The sequence below is a fragment of the Barbatula barbatula genome, assembly GCF_947034865.1.
Source record: "Barbatula barbatula genome assembly, chromosome: 23".
In the NCBI taxonomy this organism is placed as follows: domain Eukaryota; kingdom Metazoa; phylum Chordata; class Actinopteri; order Cypriniformes; family Nemacheilidae; genus Barbatula; species Barbatula barbatula.
Window position 1 is genome coordinate 1,062,567 of NC_136786.1, and position 22,738 is coordinate 1,085,304.

The following is a 22,738-nucleotide window of genomic DNA, read 5'->3' on the forward strand; positions in this document are numbered from 1 at the left end:
AGGGGACCATGCAAGTCTTGAGTCATTGTTCACACGGGTGCCCTAGAAATCGACAGCGTGGCGCTGAAAGGGGTTAAGTCTGTATAGAACCAGATATGTGAAACACCTGCTTAACATGTTTCATATCGAAAAGACAAATGTAAATCAATTAGCAATTCCATGTAACCTGGTACACACACAAAAAACAAAGCTACCTTTTAAATTTTTATAGAAAAAATTATACATGTGTATTTATACATATATATATATATATATATATATATATATATATATATATATATATATATATATATATATATTAACAATACTACAAGTGATGATAAGTAAATAAATAGATCATAGCTGAAAACTAGAACAAGCAAAAAGAGTTTCAGCTGTCCCTTCATTGGACAAGAACAAAAGGTCGTGAGTGTATATTTCCATTGTTGCCTTTACAGCTGTCCGAGAATTTGACTCTACTGCCATCTTGCTTGTGAAGCATTGTTACCTTGCCTTTATCCTTGAGCACAAAGATAAACCTGTGAAATTCCCAGTGCATGCCTGTCTCGCTTTCAGGACAGCTTGAAAATGACACAGAGTTAGTCTAGAGAAGTGCAGTCAGCACATCAGGTGGAGCGTGTAACAGATATAGTCACTTAGATAACAAAGATGCAGCTGCCATGTTGAACAAATCAAACTTTAATGCTAGAACCGAACCTTAAACTAGGCTTTGAATTCATGAAGCGATGAATCGAATGGTATGAAGGGTATATCCATATGATTAAGTTACATGGTTGTCCAAATCGACAGTGTGTAACAAACATGAAAAAGGAACAAGCATCTTGTAGAATGTACAACAAATTATAAAAGGGCCGTGTTAAACACTTTACAGAAAGCCTGCGTTTGTTAACATTAGTAAATTAGTTAGCATTAGCTAACATGAACCAGAAATTAGCATTAGCTAACAAAACCATAATGTTTTTTTAATGTAAGTTAATACAAATACAGATTTTTAACAGTTACATCTTTTTATTATGAAAATGTTTTAATGAATGTTGAATTTAACATGAACTACAGTAAATACATATTCTAGAAGTTTTGTTCATTGTTAGTTAATGTTAACCAATGCAAGTAAAATGAACAAATGCAAGTTCTTTGTAAAATGAATTGTAAAAGTTTATTGTGAAGTCAATTGCAGCTTTATTGTGAAGTGTTGCAATAAATGCAAAGTACAGTAAAAATAGAAAAGTTGGTCGAGATTGTTGTAAAAAGAAGATGATTTAATAGAACCATTGTGATTTAGAACCTTTCTGATGTTTAATGCTAGCAGATCATGTCACACATCAAACTAGTGTCACTCACACACAGATTGTTTTTCTGGCACCCACACACACAAACACAAGCAACCAAACCAAATACAGAAGGTCGACGTCACAATCATTGTGTGTGAATACTATATAAAGAGATCCTTTAGTACACAATGATTTAAGCTCACATCATTGTACCATCAAAAGGTAAGACAGTTTGTATTTGTGTTTAACTCTGGACAGTAACACAAAAAAGAAGTGAGACTCAATAAGGACAGTTGAACAGTATACGACAACTAATAATAATAAAACACAACAGAACAGCTTGATTTGTCAATAATGACCAAATTCATATTCTCTCTCATTGCAAGACTTGAACATTCTTTGATTTTCTCAGAGTAAAACAAGGTAAGAAAAGTCTGTTTTATCATTTTATTTAAAATTGTATTTGTCAGTTTTATGGAAATAGAATATGTGGAAAAAGGATGAGCAGGGCTGTCCTGTACGTTAACGTTTTTTGCACATAGCACCGATGCAATGCAGGTTTAAAGTTTTGTAGCACAGGCCAAACAGTTGTAGCACAAGTATATGTCTGTTATCTTCTTTAAAAAAGTGCAGGTCATCACATGAATAGACAGGTGACAGAAAAAGCACATTAACGTTACACAAATGTATAAGATTAGGGCCATATCATTTTGTGTTTTTCCCAAATTAGTTTTTTCCTTTATTTATTTTGGAGTTCTGTAGTTTCAATGCTCTTCTACAGTAGTAAATACATTCGTCCATAAAAATACTGTAGTTTACTAAAGTATTTACTACATTAAACAGCAGTAAAATGATTGTGTCTTATATAATATTTATACTGTCCTATAGTAAATATTAAATTATACTATAGTGTTTAATCCAGTTTATAAATATACTGCAAGTCAATATTTTTTCATCTGGTTGAAATTAACTGGACTATTATTTTGAAGGATTGTCGCAAGGACGCTTGAGTTTCAGTGTATCTGACAGTAGCTTCACTCAAACAGTAAAATTCTCATAAAATAAACTCAGAACAACTCTGTGGATAAAGTTTATGTGTTCATGTCCTCACATAGTAAGACACAGGCAAATCCATGAGTATCACGCTTGTAACATGTTAAAGTGTGCGATTCATTCACTCATAGACAGGCAGAACAAGCAAAGGATTTAAATCGTAGAATTCCAATTACACGATTCCTTCCATGTTTTCCAACATCACGCAGGTCAAAGGGCTTTAGATCAATAAACTTGATGCAGCCGGAGAACAAGTTTTAATTACAAAATAAAAACGAAAATAAATATTGGTGCGCCATTAGTTGACCTCACACACGAACAAGCACAACGACAAGCGCACTTCACACAAACAAGTGGCTCTGTCTAATGCACCTGCCAAACGTGCTACACTATTACATTTATTCTTAGCGGCGACAGATTTTTTTTTCGCAGCATGTGCGACGTCGCACTGGACAGCCCTGCATGAGGAATCCAAAATGTATTATCTTAAAATGTATGATTCTTTAAGTTCCTCAGAATAACAATTTATTATTCTCTATGTTCTTTAAGTGAGGTACGTAGTTTAGTATTGTTTATTTATCACCTCAGTCTACTACAGAGATGGGGGACGCTGTAATGGCAGAGTTTGGGCCAGCCGCACCGTTTTTACGGAAGTCAGACAAGGAGCGTCTGGAAGCCCAAACTCGCACTTTTGACATGAAGAAGGAATGCTTTGTGCCCGACGCTGAGGAGGAGTATGTCAAAGCCTCCGTCATCAGTCGAGACGGTGACAAAGTCACCGTTGACACTCAACATGGAAAGGTAAGCTTGGCGATCAGAATTTCAATCATGGATTGTTCAAATGGTTTAGATTTGCAGCGTGACACATGTTTGTGTGTTTTGATATCCACAGACAATAACTGTGAAGGAAATAGATGTTCATCCTCAGAACCCGCCAAAGTTCGATAAAATCGAGGACATGGCGATGTTCACCTTCCTGCACGAGCCCGCTGTGCTGTTTAACCTCAAAGAGCGTTACGCAGCCTGGATGATCTACGTGAGTATAAAGCAACTCTTTAAGAATTTTAAATAACCATAAATGTATCTACAGCAGAAGTCACATATCATTTCTATTTCTATGCAGACCTACTCTGGGCTCTTCTGTGTCACTGTCAACCCCTACAAGGGGCTTCCAGTGTACAACCAAGAAGTTGTCACCGCCTACAGAGGAAAGAAAAGAACTGAGGCACCTCCACACATCTTCTCCATCTCTGACAACGCCTATCAGTACATGCTGTCAGGTGATGATCAATCCTGCTTTTGGTATCCACAGTGTCTTTACATTTACAACGATCTGTAATAAGTCATTTGACCATGTTACCTTTGTCCTCTGAACCCTCTACAGACAGAGAAAACCAGTCTGTTCTGATCACGTATGGAACAACTTATGTTATATTCTATTCCTCCTTTACTGTCTTTCTATGCAGATTTTTTACAGTTTTCTAAGTAGATGTTTTAATTTCATTTTTTATATTAAGTGGAGAATCTGGTGCCGGAAAGACGGTAAACACTAAAAGAGTCATTCAGTATTTTGCCAGCATTGCAGCGTCAGGCAAGAAGGATCCATCAATGGAGAAAAAGGTGATTAATTGCCAGGGAACGGCTTATAGACACTTTCATTGCACCTATGCGCCTAGCCCGAAGTTAACTTCCAGTCTGTGTTTAGTTATAATATAAACATTTATTTACATTGATATTTTTGTGTATATCTATTGTATTAAATGAAACGAAAACTACTCAACAGTTCATGTTTCTTTGCGGTGGTCTACTGGAAGTTGGGCCACACAACATTTGTTTAAATAAGACACCATACACACTAGAAAGGGATGTGTTATTTAAAAACACATTATGTGTCGTTTTAACACATGATACGCATATCATTTTGTGTTAATTCTGTGTAAAATAAATAAGAGACCACAAAAAGATGAATTAAAAGTAACGCGAAATGTGAAAAGATAGTGTTGTTCTCTTTGTCAATAAGCTGTTAACTGGACAATTCCTGAACATTTTACACTAATGTTGTTACACTAACATACATTATCTGTTGGGTTGATTCTTAGGGAACTCTGGAGGATCAGATCATCCAGTGTAACCCTGCTCTGGAGGCCTTTGGAAATGCCAAGACCATCAGAAATGACAACTCGTCTAGATTTGTGAGTGTGCTTTATAGTGGTTTGCAATTTTGTTTTGGTATCATAACAGATCTCACATCCTGTATTACAACACTTTCAAATTTACAGGGTAAATTTATCCGTATTCATTTTGCGGCAAGTGGCAAACTGGCTTCTGCAGATATCGAGACATGTGAGTACTGTAGAGCACATCTCAACATTAGCACACAATAAGTGTTAAGATAATCACATGTTCGTCGTTTGGTTCAGATCTGCTGGAGAAGTCTCGTGTCACTTTTCAGCTCAAGGCTGAGAGAGACTACCACATCTTCTACCAGATTCTGTCTCAGAAGAAACCAGAACTGCTGGGTAAAATCCCTCTTTACACATGAACATTTCATCGTTCGCTGATTGAAAGAACAGTTTCTGATCTCTTTTCACTTCTCTTAAGAAATGCTGCTCATCACCAACAATCCCTATGACTACTCGTACATCTCCCAAGGAGAAACGCAAGTGAAATCCATTGATGATCGTGATGAGCTGATGGCAACTGATGTGGGTGTTATGTTTTGTTTTTGCCTTTCACAATAATTTATAACATTAGATACTCTTAGCTGTTGTAAATATTATAAGGAACGGTTCTTGAAAACTTATTTCCAAAGCGGTAGGACATTGTGTCTTCGTGTTACATTAAAGCAGATGTTTTGCAGAGTAAACCAAAATGTATATGGCATTGGAACAATATGAATTTTCACAATTTAGAGATTTTTTAGGTTCAATATTTATCATATCATTCATTTTGATAGAAACTGTATTTTTGCTGTAGGAAGCTTTTGATGTGTTGGGCTTCACTCAAGAGGAGAAGAACACCATCTATAAGCTGACTGGTGCCATCATGCACTACGGCAACATGAGGTTCAAACAGAAGCAAAGAGAGGAACAGGCAGAGGCCGATGGCACTGAGGGTTGGAATTACTTTAAATACCATTTTTATTAAGTAATTAAGTAAAAATATAGTGTACATAGAGGAAAATTATGCATTCCTTAATCATATAGATGGTGACAAAGTCGCATATCTGATGGGCCTAAACTCGGCTGACTTGATCAAGGGTTTGTGTCATCCAAGAGTCAAAGTAGGAAACGAGTGGGTAACCAAGGGACAAAGTGTCCAGCAGGTAATTCAAATATACAATATCATTAATGTACAGTTAATTTATAACAGTTTTTAACATCACGATTTGCTTTCCAAATGCATACACACCTTTTCTACACTGTGAAATAAATAAGATACTGTACATCATGAATTTGATCTAATTAACCTGTTCTTGCATGTCAGGTGTACTACTCCATTGGTGCTCTGGCAAAGTCAGTTTATGAGAAAATGTTCCTTTGGATGGTTGTTAGAATCAACCAATCCCTGGACACCAAGCAGCCTCGCCAATACTTCATTGGTGTACTGGACATTGCTGGATTTGAGATATTTGATGTAAGTTTACCTGTTCATGGTGATGTTGTCTTGATTCAAGTACTGTTTTTTAATTTACTTTTTTAACTGGATTACTTTTATTTAAAATATTTAAATTTTAAAGTGTTAGTTGTTTCACTGTTGTGGCATTACACAATGCATTCCATTTGCAGTACAACACATTCGAGCAGCTGTGCATCAACTTCACTAATGAGAAGTTGCAGCAGTTCTTCAACCACCACATGTTTGTGCTGGAGCAAGAGGAATACAAGAAGGAGGGTATTGAGTGGGTGTTTATTGACTTCGGCATGGACTTGCAGGCCTGTATTGAGCTTATTGAGAAGGTGAACTAATCCTTTACAAACAACAAATATATATTCATATGTTGAAATATATATATAAATTCTTGTGGCTAATTTGCACAACATCTGTCATATTATTTTATTCATTGCAGCCCATGGGTATCATGTCAATCCTTGAAGAGGAGTGCATGTTCCCCAAAGCCAGTGATGCAACATTTAAAGCAAAGCTTTATGACAACCACTTGGGTAAGAATCCCAACTTCCAGAAGCCCAGGATTATCAAGGGTAGACCAGAGGCCCATTTTGCCTTGGTTCACTACGCTGGCACTGTTGACTACAACATTTCAAACTGGCTGGTGAAGAACAAGGATCCTCTCAATGAGACCGTTGTAGGGTTGTTCCAGAAGTCAAATCTAAAGATGTTGGGAATTCTGTTTGCTAATTATGCCAGTGCTGACGCAGGCAAGTACATGATGAGCTTAGACATTAAAATAAGCACTTAATTTAACAGTGACGTAAATGTAACTGTTTAACAAAACTGCAGAATCTGGTGGTAAGGGTGCCAAAGGAGGTAGCAAAAAGAAGGGTTCTTCATTCCAAACAGTGTCAGCCCTCCATAGGGTATGTCAAACAGAAGTATTTTAAGACTCACACAGCTTTATTGCATTTAGTTACAAAGTTCTCTACATTTAACCAACAGGAGAATTTGAACAAGCTAATGACCAACTTGAGGTGCACTCACCCTCACTTTGTGCGCTGCCTGATCCCCAATGAGACTAAGACTCCTGGGGCGATGGAGAATCCTCTGGTAATGCACCAGCTGCGCTGTAATGGTGTGTTGGAGGGCATCAGAATCTGCAGAAAGGGCTTCCCCAACAGGATCCTGTATGGAGATTTTAAGCAACGGTTAGTATGAGCCTTAAGAATGCTTTACTATTTATGTCTATTCTCAATGAATTATTATTCATGCATTTTGGTGCAATTCTTTTCAAATGTTTCATTAACTGGAAAGAATTGTGTCAGCTGGTCCTTAAACAAATTTTATGCTCTCATATAAAGTTACCGCATTCTAAATCCTGCTGCTATTCCTGAGGGACAGTTCATTGACAACAAAAAGGGTGCAGAAAAGCTTTTGGGCTCTCTTGACATTGATCACAGCCAGTACAAGTTAGGACACACTAAGGTATAATTTACAGTGATTTGTTTTAAAAGCCACTCTTTTAAAAGCATCCTTTACAAAATTCTTTGCAATTCAGGTGTTCTTTAAGGCTGGTCTTTTGGGTACCCTTGAGGAGATGCGAGATGACCGTCTTGCACTTATCATAACTGGCATTCAATCCAGATCTCGTGGCTTTCTGTCAAGACTGGAGTTCCAGAAAATCGTGGAGAGAAGGTTGTGTTTTAAAGTCTTGAAAACAGTTTTACACATATCATTCTTAACACAAAGCTGACCATTGTATTCATTGTTTACAGAGATGCTTTGTTAGTTATCCAGTGGAATGTACGTGCCTTCATGGGTGTCAAGAATTGGCCGTGGATGAAGCTCTACTTCAAGATCAAACCACTCCTGAAAAGTGCAGAGACTGAAAAGGAGATGGCCAACATGAAGGAGGAATTCACCAAGTTAAAGGAGGCTTATGCCAAATCTGAAGCCCGCAGAAAGGAGCTTGAGGAAAAGATGGTTTCTGTTCTCCAAGACAAGAATGACCTGCAGCTTGCAATGCAGTCTGTACGTCTATGTTCTTTATTCACATTTCAATACGAAAATATTTCACACTACTCAAAAATTATTTTAACTTTGATAGGAACAAGATAATCTTGTAGATGCTGAAGAGAGATGTGAGGGTCTGATCAAGAGCAAGATTCAGCTTGAGGCCAAAGCCAAAGAGCTGACAGAGAGACTGGAGGATGAAGAAGAAATGAATGCTGAGCTGACTGCAAAGAAGAGAAAGCTGGAGGATGAATGTTCTGAGCTGAAGAAAGACATTGATGATCTTGAGCTTACTCTGGCCAAAGTGGAGAAAGAGAAACATGCCACTGAGAACAAGGTTCACCTCAACCCAAGCCGATTAAAAGTGATAACAGTGTTAAAATGTTTAATACAAGCTTGCATTGTCATTTGTCTCAGGTGAAAAACCTAACTGAAGAGATGGCAGCTCTGGATGAAATCATCGCTAAACTGACCAAGGAAAAGAAAGCTCTTCAGGAGGCCCACCAGCAAACACTGGATGACCTCCAGAGTGAGGAAGACAAAGTCAACACCCTCACTAAAGCCAAAGCCAAGCTGGAGCAACAAGTGGATGATGTGAGGGGTTTGGTCTCTCACTATTAAAAATCATATTACATATTTAACATGAAGAAAATTGAATGTCAAACTTCTTGCCCTTTCAGCTTGAGGGTTCCCTGGAACAGGAAAAGAAACTTCGGATGGATTTAGAGAGGGCAAAGAGGAAGCTTGAGGGAGACTTAAAGTTGACTCAAGAGAATGTGATGGACCTGGAGAATGACAGACAACAGCTGGAAGAGAGGCTTAAAAAGTATGTTTCTAACAGAGGGTAAAATAACTATTTAAATGTAAAATTTTGAAATCTACTAATGGTGATTAATTATCTTCTGAAACTTAGGAAAGATTTTGAGATGAGTCAGCTCAGTAGCAAGATTGAAGATGAACAAGCAATGGCAGCCCAACTCCAAAAGAAACTTAAGGAGTTGCAGGTAAACTTTCTATTAACAATAAGAGAACAATATTTATACATTTGGGTTTCCAGATTTAATGTGATAGTTCACCCCAAAATTCTGTCATTATTTATTCAGCATCATGTTATTTCATACTATATTTTTTTCAAAGCTGTGACATTGACCGCTTTTCTAGGACAAATTAATCCCAGAACTGTTTGTGTCAGTATCTCATTTTGTGTTGCTACTATGGTAGTGGATGATGTCAAAGAATTGAAAATTGCTAACATTCTTAGAAATATCTTTCTTTGTGTGTAACAGAACAAATTAATTTAAACAGGTTTGTAAATGATGACTTAATATTCACTATCCCTGTTCTTCACTTAACCAGGCCCGTATTGAAGAGCTCGAGGAAGAGCTGGAGGCCGAGAGAGCTGCTCGTGCCAAAGTAGAGAAACAGAGGGCAGATCTGGCCAGAGAGCTGGAGGAGATCAGTGAGAGGTTGGAGGAAGCTGGTGGTGCCACTGCTGCACAGATTGAGATGAACAAGAAACGTGACGCTGAGTTACAGAAACTACGCAGAGACCTTGAAGAGGCCACTCTGCATCATGAGGCGACTGCTGCTACACTGAGGAAGAAACATGCCGACAGTGTAGCTGATCTTGGAGAGCAGATTGACAACCTTCAGAGAGTGAAGCAGAAGCTTGAGAAAGAGAAGAGTGAACTGAGACTGGAACTGGATGATGTGGTATCAAACATGGAACAACTTGTCAAGGCCAAGGTAAGGAATATAAACAATGTTATCTGTTTATATGTTTAGACTGTGTAAATTATCAGTGTTTTTAAAAGCAATTAACTACACACATAATTATTCTTCAAGACAAACCTAGAGAAAACATGCAGAACTCTAGAAGACCAGATGAGTGAGTACCGAACCAAGGCTGAAGAAGGCCAGCGTACAATCAATGATTTCACCATGCAGAAAGCCAAGCTGCAAACTGAGAATGGTAAGACCATAAGTTGCTTGATGGCATGTACCCTTCAGTGTGTTGCTTTTTTGGTTCTCCCAGCGCTGTAAAGAGACAGAGATTACTTGGTTGTAGGAGAATGTTTGTGTGCACAAATTATCTAACAATTACCAAAAACATAACATTTGGTTATTTCATTGTAGGTGAACTTTCCAGACAGCTAGAGGAGAAAGACTCCCTGGTCTCTCAGCTGACAAGAGCCAAACAGTCCTCCACTCAGCAGATTGAAGACCTCAAGAGACAACTGGAGGAGGAAGTCAAGGTTTTCAACTAGTTTAATAAATTGTCTACTCAGACATAAAAAAAAATCTGCTGTAAAAGAAAAGTGTTCCTAAATATTGTTTCAGGCTAAGAATGCCCTGGCCCACGCAGTGCAGTCTTCCCGTCATGATGCTGATCTGCTGAGGGAGCAGTATGAGGAGGAGCAGGAGGCCAAAGCGGAACTGCAGCGTAGTCTCTCCAAAGCAAACTCTGAGGTGGCCCAGTGGAGAACCAAGTATGAAACTGATGCCATCCAGAGAACTGAGGAGCTTGAGGAAGCAAAGTAAGTAATACAAACATTTTTAGTGAGACACTGTGAAATTTTCTTCTTGGCAAGTGTTTGAGACCATCTAAAGGTTTGATTTCTGGCATTAACTACAGCCTTTCAATACAGTTTCAAATACAAGTAACAGTTCAAATGTATGATGCTTCAGATGTTATTGTTTTATTTCCATTGTTAGGAAGAAACTTGCCCAGCGTCTCCAGGATGCAGAAGAAGCTGTGGAAGCTGTCAATGCTAAATGCTCCTCTCTGGAGAAGACCAAGCACAGACTTCAGAATGAGATTGAAGATCTCATGGTTGATGTGGAGAGATCCAATGCTGCTGCTGCTGCTCTGGACAAGAAGCAAAGAAACTTCGATAAAGTATGGTGACAAAGCAAATATATATTATATTTAAAATACCTTAAAAGGCTACATAATTGCTGTTTGGAATGACTATAGGGGTTGCCTTGTGAAATTTAACCAGGTCCTGGCTGAGTGGAAACAGAAGTATGAGGAATCACAAACTGAACTAGAAAGTGCTCAAAAGGAAGCCAGATCTCTCAGCACTGAACTTTTTAAATTGAAGAACTCATATGAGGAGTCACTGGACCACCTGGAGACAATGAAGAGGGAGAATAAGAACCTCCAAGGTACAGGACTCATTGTTTTAATTGTTGTCAACTGTGAACAACTAGTTTTGAATATGTATTTTAATTCTTACTTTTCTTTCAGAGGAAATTTCCGACCTTACTGAGCAACTTGGTGAGAGTGGGAAAAGTATTCATGAACTGGAGAAAGTTCGCAAACAACTGGAGCAGGAGAAACAGGAGATACAAGCTGCACTGGAAGAAGCAGAGGTAATAGAAAATAACTGTTTAGTAATTAATATATTAATTCATTTTATTCATACTTCAAAAGCAGAAGAAGCAATCCTTCAGCCGACAGTCTCACAACAATATTCACACATATTGATCTATAATTTTATGAGTGAACACTAGTGAACACTTGTTGAAGCCTCAAATATATACTTTAAACTCTACAAATAATGAAAATCTTATTCGTTTAAATGCAGGGTTCACTTGAGCATGAAGAAGGAAAGATCCTTAGAGCTCAACTGGAGTTCAACCAGATTAAAGCTGACATTGAACGTAAACTAACTGAGAAAGATGAAGAGATGGAGCAGGCCAAGAGGAACCAGCAGAGAATGGTGGATACCCTGCAGAGCTCACTTGAAGCAGAGACTCGCAGCAGGAATGAAGCTCTCAGGATAAAGAAGAAGATGGAAGGAGATCTCAATGAAATGGAGATTCAGCTCAGTCAGGCGAACAGACAGGCAGCAGAAGCTCAGAAACAACTCAAGGGTCTTCATGGACATCTCAAAGTATGATCAATCATCTCAAACATTATGAGGCATAGGTAAACGTATTTACAATAATTGCCAAATTTGTGCTCCATAGGATGCCCAACTGCAGCTGGATGATGCTCTTCGATGTAATGATGATCTCAAAGAGAACACTGCCATCGTGGAAAGACGCAACAATCTGCTTCAAGCTGAACTGGATGAACTGAGATCTCTGGTGGAACAGACTGAGAGAGGAAGGAAACTGGCTGAGCAGGAACTGCTGGATGTCAGTGAGAGAGTTCAGCTGCTGCATTCTCAGGTACGACACTATAAAAAAACACTCAAACCATCTCGTACAGTAGTGCATACTGTCATCAAGAGATGATATAAACCTCAATGTTCTCAATGTTTAGAACACCAGCCTGCTGAATCAGAAGAAGAAGCTAGAAGGAGATAATTCTCAGCTTCAGACTGAGGTGGAGGAGGCAGTGCAGGAGTGCAGGAATGCTGAAGAAAAAGCCAAGAAGGCCATCACTGATGCTGCCATGATGGCCGAGGAGCTGAAGAAGGAGCAGGACACCAGTGCTCATCTGGAGCGTATGAAGAAGAACATGGAGCAGACCATCAAGGACCTGCAGCACCGTCTGGATGAAGCTGAGCAGATCGCCATGAAGGGTGGAAAGAAGCAGGTCCAGAAACTGGAAGCCAGGGTAAGCGGCTGACATTTCTTAAAAACATTTCAAACCTTTTCTGGTTAGATTAAGTTCTTTTTTTAATTACCTAACTTTCTTTCAAATCTGTTAGGTCAGAGAACTGGAAAATGAAGTTGAGATGGAACAGAGAAAGGCCAGTGACTCTGTCAAGGGAATTCGTAAATATGAGAGACGTATCAAAGAACTCACCTACCAGGTAAGGAATAATTTGATGTACTAATGTTAGGTCTTTAGAACACAGAGAAAATATTTAATTTCATTATTTCTAATACATATTGAACTGTCCATACTAATTTATTTATATTCTATTGCATAGACAGAAGAAGACAGGAAGAATCTTGCTCGTCTTCAGGATCTGGTGGACAAACTTCAGCTGAAGGTCAAGTCCTACAAGAGATCTGCTGAGGAAGCTGTGAGTGTCATTCTTCTGTTGCCATTTCACGGAGTGACTTTTGCAATTATTCGTTGTTTCTTTGACAAATATGCTCCGTGTATTTTCTAGGAGGAACATTCCAATGTTAATCTGGGCAAGTTCCGTAAACTGCAGCATGAACTGGATGAAGCAGAGGAGAGGGCTGATATTGCTGAATCTCAGGTCAACAAACTGAGAGCCAAGAGTCGAGATTCAGGATCCAAGGTGAGACCATCAACCAGTGACAGACTTAAAGATGATATTTGAATATCAAAAGAAGTCCTTATCGGAGACAAAGCACTTTTAGCTATTTGCCCAATGTGACTTTAAACATTGTGCCTCATTCATAAAATGCCACGTAGAAATCATCCTAAATTTTCATCATTTCTTAAAGTGCGCATGTGTGATTTATAGATTGAACGTACGCACAGGTGTGTTTTTTAGGTGTGAAATCTGTAAATCGCAAATTACCTTAAAATTGTGTTTCTAATCTCCACCCTTGTAAATGGTGTCTAATTAATGTCATTGACACATAAAAGAGCACCCTTAAACATCCAAATCCTTTACAAACATCAAGAATGGCTTGAATTTCCAAAAACCTGCAGCATTGGGACACTGTGTGTACGTCTGCTCAGACCCTGACTTTTCCACGTAAAATATGTATGCACACTCTACAATCAAATCTGTGCCCTTTGTGTTGAGCCCAAATTATTTACCACCATGAAATCAGCAAAACATTTACTGTAACGTCATTATTTCTTTCTTTATTATTTCCTTACAGAAGGGGGTGGATGAGGAGTGAAAATTTCTGGATCTCTCCAAAAACTGATTGCTGTGGCCAGTGTTTTCTTTTGTAGTTCAGTAGAATAAACCAAACATGATATGGAAACATTCAACCTCTTATCTCTTTTTTTTAACTAATGAAATGTCTTTAAGCATGATTTGCACTGTAGGTCCCAAACACCACCTCAACTGATAAACAAAGTTTATGTGACTCACTGACATATTTCTAGTTGAATTATACATTTAAAATCCCACTATATAAGCTCTGAAGAAATTGGCAACATGCAAATACAGCATATATGCATCTAAAAACTCAGCTTATATGCAAAATGCATTCTGAAATGCAATTTTAATTTACATTCATTTTATTAGGCTTATCAGGCATTTTTGTATTTGAGTTAGAATTCGGTCCAAAACAACTAGTTTGATGCCCTACAATCAAATTCCAATAGATGATATTACATTAGGGCTGACCTCGACTAGAGATTTTTTTTAGTCGACTAGTAGCCTAGTCATCCTCAATGACTAGGCCCGCTGCTTCTCTCCCGCCAAAGATGCGCAGCATGAGGAGCAGCAAACGCGTGCTTATTTCACACCACTTGTGCAGACATCCGGAGCAGGTTAATGGACACACAACAGTAAACAAAATGCAGTGAATATTAAAGCACTTGTATCCGTCAGTCTGTTTACTGTTTGCTGTATGTCTCCAACCTTTCAACCAGATTTGTGATATTTTATTAACCATAACGTTTCTATCTACATTGAGCATTAGCATTATTAGTAAGCATGTACACATTTGTGTCCCTGTGAAAACCCAGGCTAACATCTGATAATCGAATCGATTGCTATAACAAGCATCAAAGATGAATTTCAAGGATTCATTTCACTAAGATTTTGGTATTATTCAGTCAATACTGAAGATATTGTTATATTTTCACAGAATATTCTGTAGTTTTATGAAGAACATTTGCTGGGTTTTTACAAACAGGTTCACATATTGTAATGAACAACATTTTAATTTGAAAATGATTTAAAGATAGAAGCAGTTCTGGTATGAAAATGAAAAGGTGACAATGGCACGGAAAGGCTAATTTACTCAGTAACTCTGTTTTCTGTTTATGGTTTTAATTGTTACATTACATTTGCTGTTTGCATGTTGTCAGTAGTTTTTATATTTACAAATATTAATTATAAGACTTCTATTAAGAGAGCATTCCCCTAAAGCCACAGAGCCTACATATATCAAAATATTAAATAAATGTCCTGAAAAAAGATCATATCTTTTATACACTATATCCAACTGGGCTATATTGATAAAATATTTATTTATTTGCAAAAAAACATATTGTCTGGACCTCCGTTTGGAAGAAAATATAAAGACCGGACCTATTGGAACTTTAATTGAATACCCCTGATTTAGGCCATTTGTTGACTATTCCCACGTTTGTGATATTCATTTAAATATCATTTAAATACTTCCTTGTTGTCGCTAGAATCGCCTGGTTTCCCTCTGAGGTTTTTTTCTCTTTTGGGTTCCTCTCCACCGCAAGAATTTAATAATGTTATTAAATTAACACTGCATATAGGAATTTTTAGTCTGTTTGATATTTGACCTGTGTCTTCTCTCTCCTTATCTTGGGTGTGTGGTTCTAGGCGATGGCCACTGTGTGTGTGTGTGTGTGTGTGTGTGTGTGTGTGTGTGTGTGTGTGTGTGTCTGTCTTCTGTGTTTTTAACTTTTTTGTTTTGACTTGCACAACCTTATATGTTTTTCTAATAGTCAATATGTTTTCTTGTACAGCTGCTTTATAGCAAAATGAAATTGTAAAAGCGCTTTATAAATAAAGTTGACTTAACTTGAGTGTGCGTAAAAAGTGAAGCTTACTTTGAGCTTCGGAGTGGACTGAGGCTGTCTCTCTTTCAGAAAGCTGCAAATCACATTGCAGACTGTGTTAAAAAGCCACTGAATTACCACTCTAAATAAAAATAGTTCACATTTTCACAGAGCAGTAAAATGCTAAAAAAAATGTTGAATGACCAAAAATAAATATTTTAAACATTGACCAACATTTCGTTCCATTTATGTGGAAATATTATTTTCTCTCATAAATAATTGTTTATAATATTATATTTAAAATAATGAAATGATATTAAATATGAAGAGTTTGGTTCCAAAATGACTCTAAAAATCATGTTTTTATGTAGTGCATTACAATTACTATCAATCAAACTGCAGATGCCTGTTTTGATTTAAGCCATAATAACTAAACAAATACAGCAAACTAACACAATTAAACACATTAAAAACATGATTTAAATAGTTTTTTTCATTGTGTTATCTCATTTTGGAACCAAACTCTTCATATTATTAACATTATAATATAATATTGTCCTGAATTTGTCCTAAACCTTTTAAGATGATGTTCATTTGAGAATTGCCCGTAAATTGCAATTTCCCGTCATCACCACCCAAGGGCGCCACTTATCTAATTATTGCAATATTTAGGTGCTGGGCAAGCTGCCCCTTTCAGGGCAGTTTTACCTGATTTTACAGACTAAGCCTTCAACCTTAACAAGTCACAATTCTTAAGAAAATCATACAAAAAACATAAATCCTTTCATGTATTATTATTTTGACATTTTATGATGATGTCACGTCTTGGTTGAGTTTCTTTTAAAATAATTCTTTACAAAAAGGTTCTATTAGTTAACATTAGAGTATTTCAACTAACAATAAGCAGTGTAACCATAAACTCAGCAAAACTATGGAATAAAACATTGAAACCTCTAATTAAATCTATTTTGTCTTCAATTTGTGGAAGTATTTTCAAACAGCATTGAAAGAGCTCTCAACTTTTCTGAGCTCTTATTGATAGAATGCTCTTTTGTTATTAATGAGAAATTCACATGTTGGCACAATGTAGTTTTTCGCTGCATATTTAGTTGTCTGTTCATATTAGATCATTGTAAATTAACTAAAATTTAACGAAGATAAATGTTGAATGATAACTAATGTAGTCATACGTATATGTAGTAGTTATCACAAAGTATTCTTGTGCCTATAATATTTTTTTGATAAGTCCAATAGAAAAGTTGAATTACCTCAGGGTGCGATAAAGCACAGCAGTCTTCTCCTGCAGAGAGCAAAGTAGACGTGTGTTGCTGAGAGGATCCTGAATGGAGAAAAGGCATTTGCACAGGAGACGTCAAAAATCAAGCAAACGTTCAGAATGCTGAATTATGATACACATTTACAACAATTAGCTAAACATAAAAAGAGAGTCAAACAGATATTAATACCTGTGATCGACTGCTTCCATGGTGCATCTGGCTTGGTCAAGGCACGATGAAGAAATGACAAGCAACTTGATCAAAGAAACAAAAGCATCTCATGACTTCCGGCAGACATGCGAGTCCTCCTGTCCAAGTAAATCAAACTAACCCTCCCAAGTCTCCATTATTAGCCTGCTCAATGGTCATGAAGTGCGAAGGGTCAAGTCATTGACCTTTTGGTGAGCTGAGACGTCAATGGGCCTAAACAGCTGAGAATGAAGAGCCTCCATCTCAGGATAGTGTGAGATCAGAATGTTCCACCTTGTCATGCTAAGAGATACCGTAGAGCTACTGTAACAGCTAAAGGAAACGAGATCTTCCAAATATCCTTTAATACAGAGTAAATGTCTTAATTTACTGTATTACTCATGCCAACCACTAAACAATGTATGCAGCATGATGCAAATACAATACTTTCCGTAAGTTAGCTTTGCGAAAAGGAACCTGGAAACCTTCTCTGCTTCACCGAACACGCAACACCTGATGTGCTAAGCAGAAATGAAATATCACTGACCAAGGACACAATGAGTGACGTGTAATGTTATAGGACCTTCATTTTATTGTCTTTATATATTCTGTAGAATAGAATAATGTTAGAATTGATAAGAATTAAAGATAACGTTTTAAAATAACATTGTGTAGTATTCATCTTAATTTTCATTAGACATTTACTAATAAACATTTGAAATAAAAATGTGTACGCTAACGCACAATGAACTAACATGAAGAAACAATGAAGATTTAGAGTTTGCATAAAGTTACTTTAACGCAAGAATAAACGCAGGAAATATGTTTGACTAAAACTAATGCTAATGAATGAGACCTTATGGAAAAGATTCATCAAATAAAGTACAGGCTAGGTATCTTAGAGCATGTTCCATTCCAACTTTGCTAGTGAAAGGACTGAAAGGGTTGTCCCTATTCTCTTAATGAGTCATGGGTGTGTTTTGGGCAAAACATGCAGTAAACCAATCAGAGTCTCATCTCCCATTTCCTTGAAGAGCCAGCTGCGCTCGCGCCATTCGGGAATCGCTATTTACAAGGAGGAATTCGGAAGAGCAAAGACCACAGACGCCTCTCCAAGGAAACGCGCCTGCTCGTGCAAGAGGTTAAAGCGCGTGAGCAGACCATCTACAAGACAAGCTGGATCTTTAAGTCCACAATAATTATCGTTTATATTGTAATTCGTTTATTTTTAATATTTGGGATGATTGTGTGCTGCTGCGCGTCCCTCTGTGTGCAATAGGCAGACTGCGCGCGCTGTTCACCCGCCTATAGGCGCATATTACTAACGAGCTCTTTAAATAACGACAAAAAAAAATGTCGCGGCATTGACTTTAAAGCAGGTTTCAGCTGGTCAATGGTGCAGTCTATTTCAGTTGCCTCAAAATAGCAACACGCCTGGACACAACTCGTTTTCAGACCAGCACGCATGGGCACAAACGCATTCGCTATTTAAACAACGTGTCGCAGGACGTGAAAACGAAACTGCGTCGGGCTGAAACTAGCAAAAAACACTTTGGGCCCTATTTTCACGATCTAAGAGCATGGTTTAAAGCGCACGGCGCAGGTGCACTCAGGGCGTGTCCGAATCCACTTTAGCTTTACAGCGGGAAAGCGGTCAGTTAAACGGGTTGTCCCGATTCTCTTAATGAGTCATGGGTGTTTTGGGACGTAACGTGAAATAAACCAATCAGAGTGTCATCTCTCATTACCTTTAAGAGCCAGTTGCGCTCGTGCTATGGGCGGAATTGGGAAAAGCAACACTTCTCCAGAGAGGAAACGCATCTGCTCGTTAAAGCGCGCGAGCAGACCATCTACAGGACAAGCCGGATTTTCATCTAAATGTCCACAATAATAATATTTTACAATGTAATTCATTTTTTTAAATATTTGTCATTATTGTGTGCTTCTGCGCGTCCCTAAAAAGCAGAATGTACGAGCGTTGTGCACCCGCTTTTAGGCCACTGTTCCTAACGCGCTCTTTAATAAATAACAAAAAAAATATTGGGACATTGACTTTCGATTAGGTTTGAGTGGGTCAATGTCGCAGTCTATTTTCAGTTCCTAAAAAAAAACGTGCCAACAATGAGCCGGAGCACACCTCTTTATTAGACCAGCACGCCCATGGGCGCATAAATGCATTTGCCATTTATACAACGCGGCGCAGGACGGGAAAATGAGGTCGGGCTGAAACTAGCAAAAAACACTTGCGCCGGGTGTACGATAGGGCCCTATATGTTTCTTAATCAATTAAGTTTGATATTTTACTCTGCATTAAGTGTGATCATGTTCACACCAGTCAAAAAATCGATTTAGCTCTAATGTAGTTGAATTAACTTAAGTCATGTAAATGTGAGGTACATGTCATCAGGCTAATTCAGCTGACTTGATCCTTTTTGAGTTGGGACTACATTAATTCATTGTGCTAAAGTAACATCACTGAAACGGGCAGATGATTTCCAGTTCCTTTGAATTGGACTGAACTATGTGGTAATTTAGTGTTCATTTCTGTATTTTTGTTTATTTATTTATCAAGACGAGAGCATGAGGAGACTTATTAATGGTATTGTATTTTGTATGTATTTACATTTCTGTTATGTTGCTGTTTTAAGAGGTTCCCAATGTACAACAGAGTAAATTTGCTTAGGCTGAGAAAAGGATTAATAAAACTACTGTAAATGTACTTGTTGTTTTGATCGGAAGGCAATACATTGTTAATACTAGTGCTTTAACTGTAAATGACAACTCTGAACATTTGCTAAATATATTTTTTTCTAATTAAGCCTTATTTAATGGAACCACAAAAAGATTTTCTTTGATGAATGTTCTAAATGTTTAACAGTCAGGAAAAATAACTGTAAAGGAAGCAGCCGAGTTGTGTTGACCCAACTAAACTGATTTTATTTAAATGAAATAAATCAAAGGGCATCTATGAAAAAAAATCTATTTTCTCTGTGTGATTGTAAACAAAAACTACAAAAACCACACTGCACTGTAAAGGATAACTAAGTGTAACCTATAGAGTGACCTTTAAAGCCTGTTACAAAACTAACAGCAGTGGTATTCATGTGATATTTAAGTTACCTGATATCTGTCAGAATAGAAGTTGTGTATATATAATTCGTGAGTTAGCATGTTAAAACATCATTACTTTTTACACTGGTGATGTTAAATAGATCACATGTTTTTTGAACATCCTAATTGTTTGAAAGATCCCATGTTTCCTAATATAAGATGCAGCTCTTTCCAACAATTCACACCGTAACATTTGCAGCTGCTGCAGCCTCTCACAGCACAAAGGCCCACATCTGCAGCTGTCCAAGACCCTCGTGACTGGTGAGAAGGTGAGAAAATGTAGTACAGTTATCTTTGTACTCAAGGATAGAGGAAAAACAATGCTTGTCAACAAGAATTGCAAGGTGTCTAGTGGTATAGGCCATGACGATCGAGCCGAGAGTCCACACAAAAGGCCAGCTGTTAGCTGTCCATCGCATCCATCTACAGACAAACCTTAAATAGTTTTATGTTGACGAAAGTTGATGTTAAGATGATTATGGTGTGTTACAATCTGATATCATCTCAGAAAATCCAGTGTGCCAGTGGATTACCATGAGATCATTCATCTTTTATTTGAGAACATAAACCCATTTCTTGACCTCTTACCTCCTGAACAAACATTAAAGATAAATCAAACTTGTCTGGGAATGCATCAATCTTTTGTGCTTATTGGAGGTCAAGCTTGCAGAACTTGCCTATAAGAGAACAAAAGTATATTGAGGGGGTGTAAAACAATACAATTGTTTTAACATACCATGACATGTCAGCATATCTCAGATGTTTGGCGGCCCCACTATGTGGAAGGATCTAAAATAGATACCTGTTGTTCATGCTGACCTGAGACAACATCATAAATGGAGTTCCTAATTAGGGTGTCGCTTCTAGGCGACATGGGTGTTCTCGCGTCCTTCCTCCTTGAATCCTATTGTTACATCACACCATATATGTCAACAGTAGATAACATCCTTAGGTGGCCAATCGAAAAAAGGTTTATTCTGGGGTGGAGCATCAATGATTAACATCCATTTTGGGATCAGTGACCCCCTATAAAAAAGATGACATCGAATCTGAAGTGAGACAAGACACAGGACACGACTAAGGTAAGAATCAAAAAGCCTGGTTAGGGCTATACAATTCATTTCGATAATGGTGGTATGATTTTTAAACGCATTATTGATATTTCAATTTAGATTAAACGTCCGGGTCTGAGCCCTCGCTCTGCTCCGCGGAAGGGGGTACTGGTGTCATGGAGTGACCCCAGTTGTGCCCCAGTATAAATCTTTAGTTTAAATTTAATATTGATCATTTTTGTCCGTGTATTCATTTACAAAGCTGATCTGCAACTTACTAATACTTGTAAAAGCGACGCAGCCGGACATCAACCGTATGCACGGAGAAATCCATGTCTGGCGGGTCTGTGTTTCCTTTTTGCAACATCCAGCCGCGCACTACCTATTCATTGATTAAAGTTTTTAATTTAAACAGAATCAAAATTAAATTAAATGTGGCCCATCCTGCGTCAAGAGTAAACTTGGAACCTGATGGAGCACTCGCATGCATAGATACACGTCCGATAGGCGTTGTAGACATGACGTGCAGTGCTGTGTTTGTCCACCGGTGGCCACTGCCGCTTTAAGGTCTCCAGGTTTTGTGAAGAAAGTCTTGACTTCAAATTCAAGGATTAAATGCCATTGTGTTCACCGTGTGTGGGACAGCAATGATGCACAAGTTAACGGATCATCTCATTTCGGCTTAAATACACATTATGCCAGAAAATAAATACGAACAGTATGTCAATGTCAATTTTGAGGACAGAATGGCAAATTTCATACAGTTTTTTATAGCTTGATTCTGAAGCATACTGTATGAAAGTCACTGAAACTAATTTAAATGGTTCTTAATGTCAATTTGCAGAAGAGCATGGCAAATCTTGTATAAATACAGTACTACATAAAATTCAGTCCATGTTACTAAATTAAGATCATTAATTTAAATAAATATGTCAAAAGCAGGCTTTAAAAAGTGTCAAGTAATGGGAGCCTGTGCCCCAGTAGAGCTTTGAAGATACATGCTTTAAAACAAATTGTTTTGTTATGGAATTATGCTTTGAAGCACTTATAGAGAATGTATTCTCTCTTTTATTTGTAACATGATTCTTATATTTGATACTTACACAAGGTTAGGGCACAGGCCTATGCAAAAAGCTTTGCACGCTGCTGGCATCTAGAATGATTTTGATTAGCATTTTATTGTTCATATCAGAGGGCTCTCTCAACTTATATCTTACATTTTGTAATTTTGTTCATATCGTTATCGGAATTATATCGTGTCGAACGAAATGAAGAAATATATTTCAATTTCAATTATGGGCCATATCGTCCAGCACCTTAGCCTGGTAATAGGACGGGTTTGAAAGATCCCAACTGGAGGAACACTGCTTCAAAGGCTGAATCCAAAATACACTTATTACACCTTAGAATAGTGTGTTTATTGCATATGGGTGTGAAATTAAAATCAAATCAGTGTCCTTAAACATTTTGTTTGTTTCATTCTTAGCATAACATCATCTCTGCAGCTAAGGGGTACAGAGGTTTGCCAAACACAAGGTGAGAAGTTATAACTACCTG

General features: G+C 37.7%; 1 protein-coding gene across 1 annotated transcript; it reads left to right on the forward strand.

The window, feature by feature from the left end:
* The first annotated feature begins 1,461 nt into the window (after positions 1 to 1,461).
* Positions 1,462 to 13,832, forward strand: LOC306912143 (myosin-7-like). Its single transcript, XM_079488012.1, has 39 exons — positions 1,462 to 1,493; positions 1,658 to 1,694; positions 2,913 to 3,125; positions 3,217 to 3,360; positions 3,448 to 3,604; positions 3,709 to 3,736; positions 3,842 to 3,944; positions 4,424 to 4,516; positions 4,604 to 4,667; positions 4,745 to 4,843; positions 4,926 to 5,029; positions 5,301 to 5,439; positions 5,531 to 5,649; positions 5,811 to 5,960; positions 6,113 to 6,283; positions 6,394 to 6,703; positions 6,786 to 6,862; positions 6,942 to 7,147; positions 7,301 to 7,424; positions 7,498 to 7,634; positions 7,715 to 7,970; positions 8,047 to 8,289; positions 8,370 to 8,546; positions 8,633 to 8,778; positions 8,866 to 8,956; positions 9,309 to 9,698; positions 9,798 to 9,924; positions 10,089 to 10,207; positions 10,293 to 10,489; positions 10,668 to 10,851; positions 10,955 to 11,120; positions 11,203 to 11,327; positions 11,543 to 11,851; positions 11,928 to 12,131; positions 12,226 to 12,522; positions 12,617 to 12,721; positions 12,842 to 12,937; positions 13,028 to 13,162; positions 13,719 to 13,832. The coding sequence occupies exons 3-39, from the start codon at positions 2,925 to 2,927 to the stop codon at positions 13,737 to 13,739; spliced, it is 5,814 nt and encodes a 1,937-aa protein (XP_079344138.1). The 5' UTR covers positions 1,462 to 1,493; positions 1,658 to 1,694; positions 2,913 to 2,924; the 3' UTR covers positions 13,740 to 13,832.
* Positions 13,833 to 22,738: the final 8,906 nt, after the last annotated feature.

Excerpts from the sequence above, each read along its gene's own strand:
- LOC306912143 (XM_079488012.1), top strand. The coding sequence starts at position 2,925 with ATGGGGGACGCTGTAATGGCAGAGTTTGGGCCAGCCGCACCGTTTTTA. Across the intron at positions 4,517-4,603 it reads ATGACAACTCGTCTAGATTT|GGTAAATTTATCCGTATTCA; the intron begins GTGAGTGTGCTT and ends TCAAATTTACAG. Across the intron at positions 6,284-6,393 it reads GTATTGAGCTTATTGAGAAG|CCCATGGGTATCATGTCAAT; the intron begins GTGAACTAATCC and ends TATTCATTGCAG.